Source organism: Propithecus coquereli, unplaced genomic scaffold, assembly GCF_000956105.1.
Source record: "Propithecus coquereli isolate 6110/MARCELLA unplaced genomic scaffold, Pcoq_1.0 Scaffold184, whole genome shotgun sequence".
NCBI lineage: Eukaryota > Metazoa > Chordata > Mammalia > Primates > Indriidae > Propithecus > Propithecus coquereli.
Window position 1 is genome coordinate 951,050 of NW_012143190.1, and position 4,638 is coordinate 955,687.

Consider the following 4,638-nt stretch of genomic DNA (forward strand, 5'->3'; position numbering starts at 1 on the left):
AACTCGGAGGCAGTAAGCTGGGGAGGAGCAAACAAAAGACGAGTTAGTTCTAGGAAAAAATAGAGGAAGAGACACTTGAAAATTAGTTTCATTTCACTCCCAACTGCAGCCCACAGAAATAATTCCCTCAAATAAACTGAAAACCTTTTTGAATCCGTGTTTTAAGTTTTTTACTGTCCAAATGTAATACAATTCTTCAGCTAAAACAGGAATAATGAGACAAAATGGTTCTGAAAAGTACAATAGAAAAATATTGTTCACTGGTTTATTTTTCCAAATGAGCAATAGGCTATTTACAAATAAGCAGATCTCCAATGACATATATTAAAATGGCAAGTCTACCACCGTTTGAAATCTAAATGAAAAAAAAATTTATTAAGGCACATTTGATTTGTGAGTTTAAAACAAACTTTCCGGTATAATGACAGATTCATTTTACTTTTGTCCCAAAAACACATGAGCACCAAAATTGTCAAAGAACACTTAATATTTAGTAAAACAGTAAGGAATGTAAAAATTAAGGGGAGGGGGCAGCGTTTTCAAAAGGAAATCTTTGGAGATCAGTTTACTGCAAATAAAACATACTAAAACACACTCCTGATACACATAAATACTAATAACTAACGGGTACTCGAGAAATGGCAGAGCTCTGAACAATGGATATTAAATAAATTAAAGGTATCTCAGATAAAAAGGATAAAAAACAGCAATTAATGAATAAAAACCATCTCTACCAAAAATCACACAGACAGGATGAAATGAACAAAACCAAATACACTTTCCCCCAATATTTTCATTAGGGGGTGTTTGTTTTAGCTTGCGTACATTAGGTTTATTACAATAATTCTTCTGTGTCATTCTAAACATTAATATTTTACCCTTTAAGGAGAAGGGTCAGAGAGAGAAAATATCACATCCTTCTTGAAATTGAATGCCAGGTCCACTTAGGCCAAATGAGTTGCAACAAGAACAGCCACACATCTTACTGTGCTTTCCTTACTTCTCTTGCTTTTAATAACCTACATGACCATGATGAGCAGAGTATAGCTTGGGGCGAATGATCAGCTTTGGAAAGGTCTCCTGAAGATGATGATACAGTTATTATCGCATTTCCTTATCTTACAACTGGAACATGAAATGGCTTTTTAAAAAAAAAGTTGTTGTAAAAAACACAAAAGGTAGAATCTATGAATGTTAACAGTCACAACGGAACATTTACCAGAGTTACAGTGTTTTGTTACAATAATACTTTGTAGGAATGTTCATGTTTTCTGTCATAGGATGTAGCACAGGGATCTGAAAGGAAAATATATATAAAAAAAGTTTTGTTCATCAGGTACATTTCAAGTCAAAATTAAGCAGGTCTGCTACATCATGTTCAGCAAGAAGATGTGTTCAAAGGCAAACATTGATCACATTCTTGTTCGAAAAGCTCAATCTTAAAGGAGTCCTATGTAATAAAACCACTTGTAAAATATATCCTTGTATGGACTTCAAAAACTGATCATACAAAAAATTTTTGAAAAATAAATTAGATAATTAAAAACGTCTTTTCCAGCAGAGCTGGACATTAGGCTGTCCTCACTGAGCCATTATTGCTGCTTTTGCTGTAACTTGGATCATTTTTTTCTAGCCACATTTCAGCCAACTGCTGTGTAGACCCATATGTTGATGCTTTGGACCCCAAGCACATCTTGTACTGTTTGGGATCAAGATTGGGATCACAGAAGACAGGATGGTGGACATGGACTACTCCTACCTCTTGGCTCCTAAATGTCTTCAAACCTGCCTGGACAACCTTGTTGAAAAGGTCCACATCCTCCAGCCCCCAGCCTTGGATGGAAACATCAAAGCCGCCCACTCGGACAAGATCTCCCTTATAAATACAAGTGATGCCAAACCCATAGTTTCTCCAGAAGCCAGTTTTTTGAGTAAAGGCAAAATGGTTGTCGCTGGGAACTTTCCCACTATAAACAATCTTTGGGTCATACTGGCTAAAGATGATTGGAAAATATATCTGTTGGCCCAGAACTGTATTTGCTCGGCATCGCTGAAGGAATTCTGTAGTGAACACGAGGTCGACATCGCAGAAGAAGAGCAAAGACTCGTTATTAAACTGGGAGGATCCGACCTCCAGGGCTAACGCTCTCGAAAACTCCCCAGACACAGGCAAAATCTGCATGTCGGCTTTGGGATACTTAATGCGGTAATCTCTCATCAGTTCAACTTGTTTGGCCTTGTCGGGGTTGGAGTCGGAATTGAAGAGCAGAACAACGAGCTTGACGTTCTGATTGGGGATAAGACACGTCTTCTCGAAGTTTCCCATAAATCTCACAAACATATCAAAACGTCCAGACAAAGGAATCAGTATATTTATCTTTTTATCTTTGGGTTCTTTGTGCTCATTCTTCGACCCAGGGAGCTGAAAGGGAACAAGCTTCTTCAGGGAATTCGAGAGAAAGGACAAGGATCCAGACTCTTGATTGATTTTCTTGGCCAATTCCTTTGCGTCCAATGCCTCGTGCTCCACAAACTGGATCTTGCTGAAAGTCTGCTGTAAATATGCGTGCCTCCTCACAGGAACCGTCATCTTCTTCCCTTTGTGCTTTTTGTACAGAAGCAGCAGGTCCAGGATGTACTCGGCCCCATACATGGGGTTCACCCGACGATAGCCGTACTGGATCTCCTTGAAGTCGATGATGCGCCCTCTGGTCTTGGCGTTGGCGTTGATCATCTCCATGACCTGCATGACAATGTCGTCCAAGGCTTCCCTCTGAGCGGAGTCCATGCCCCTTCGAGGGGGCTGGCCGTCAGCCGCTGAATACAAGTATTTCCCAGTCAGAAACTCCCATTCCAGAATCTCCTCTCGTTGGCGGGCCTGAAACCTCATAAAGGAAGGAGGAATTCCCAGCTGGAGGTCTTCTTTATGAACCTCGGTGTTGCTGTATTTGCTCATCAGGACGATTTCTCGGTGGAGCTGTATTGTGCGATGACGAAGTTCGGCTATTTTGCGGCTGAGCATGTAGCTGTGGAGTCTGTACTGGTAGGGTGGGTTTTTGTTGGGGTGTAATGTGATGGCTCGGTGAATTTTACTGTTATGGAGATCTCTAATGTACCCCTTTTTGTTCTGTTCATAATTCTCATAAAAAAGCTGCTGCATCTGTTAAGGAAAAAAAAGATTAATTTAGTATAACATGACTGAGTGCTAGCATACTCTTAAAAAAAAACCCCACATATTAGAAATCTTTCTAAATGGGCCATACTGCAGAAAAGGCCCTAGATAAAGCCCAATCAACAGCAGCCTAATGAGATTAGAAGACATAAACTGCTTTAAAAAATAAGGCTTCATCAATAATCAGAGTTGGCCACTATAATTTTGTAGGCAAACAGAATTATGGAAGGTTTTCCCATAATGAAAAAGCCTAAAATTAAGATCAAAGTGCACCAACTGAGCATGCCTGAAAGAGACTGCCACCCCTCGTCCCCGTCCCCATCAGGCCTGCAAAAGGGACCCAATAGTCAAGGGTCCCTCGCTGAAGACGAGAATAGCAGACTCTGCAGCTACCCGTCGATGGGAATAAACTTCCTCCTGATGGAGCCAGAAGAACTCCAGGAGCACAATCCGAGCACAGGATTAACACTGCTTCCCGGGAGCTAAACTAAAGGCAAGGCGGTGAGAGGCAGGAGGAGACCCGCTTCTGGAGGCGTGTGCTGTCAGGGTGAGATGAGGTCCTGCAGAGTCTCTGGAAGCGAGCCTGAGTGGAAAACCCTCTACATGCCTGCCTGTCCCCTGTGGACACGGACCGTGCTCCTGCGTGCGGGTCTCCAGCACCAGCAGAAGCTCGTGCCTGGGGAAGGGCGCGGAATGAACAGGGCTCATCGTCCCACAAACTCTCCCTCCGTCCTAGGACACAGGTCCTGGGGGAGTGTAAGCTTGAGGGCCACCAGCCAAAACGGGGTCAGCAGAAACAGGTTCCCTCGGGAGGGAATGTGCTTAACGCTCAGTACATTTGGGGAAGGAGATGATGGTTTTACAAAGCCTTCTAGAATGAAGAATAGTATTTCACACACACACACACACACAAAAAGTTTAGATGTTTAATAAAAACAACATTTGGGGGTTTGTATCTGGCAAATCTGTTCTGTTTCCTTCATTTAAGGTTCACAGTTTTGTTTTTTGGTCATATGATTAAGGGACAATATGGATTTGGGCTGAATAGTTCATTTGCCTTTGGACAGTCATATTTTTCACTTTTTTCCTGAGTCACTTCAACTACCACAATAACAGAAAAACGTAGATTGGTATATTTATATTCCATTTTCCTTTCCTATACAATACTATAAGCTACCAATAAATAAGAACAATAAGAGTAAAAAGAAGTGAAATGCTGTCAAAGAATGTCGCAAAGAAAAAAGAGAAAAAGGAGCTCCCACGGCGGCCAGGCCGGGCCCCAACACGCTTCCCACTCACTCAGGGCCTGAGCAGCGCCGACCTTCCCTCCTGGACGCCCGTGGAGTCGGTCTCAGAGCAGGAATTAGAAGGGAATTACGATGCCCTCAAAGTGCCACTACTGTTTCTGACGTTGCTTCCCACAACGTTTATGATCCACATGTGAGATACATACATGGAATTACCCA

At 42.1% G+C, this 4,638-nt stretch overlaps 1 protein-coding gene across 1 annotated transcript in view; it reads right to left on the minus strand.

Moving 5' to 3' along the window:
- Nucleotides 1-1,434: 1,434 nt before the first annotated feature.
- Nucleotides 1,435-4,638, minus strand: part of CHSY1 (chondroitin sulfate synthase 1) — a 71,264-nt gene continuing 68,060 nt past the window's right edge. The window contains exon 2 of the mRNA XM_012642721.1: nucleotides 1,435-3,160. Within this exon, the coding sequence (XP_012498175.1) occupies nucleotides 1,571-3,160 (1,590 nt within the window). The 3' untranslated portion in view covers nucleotides 1,435-1,570. The remainder of the gene's footprint in view (nucleotides 3,161-4,638) is intronic.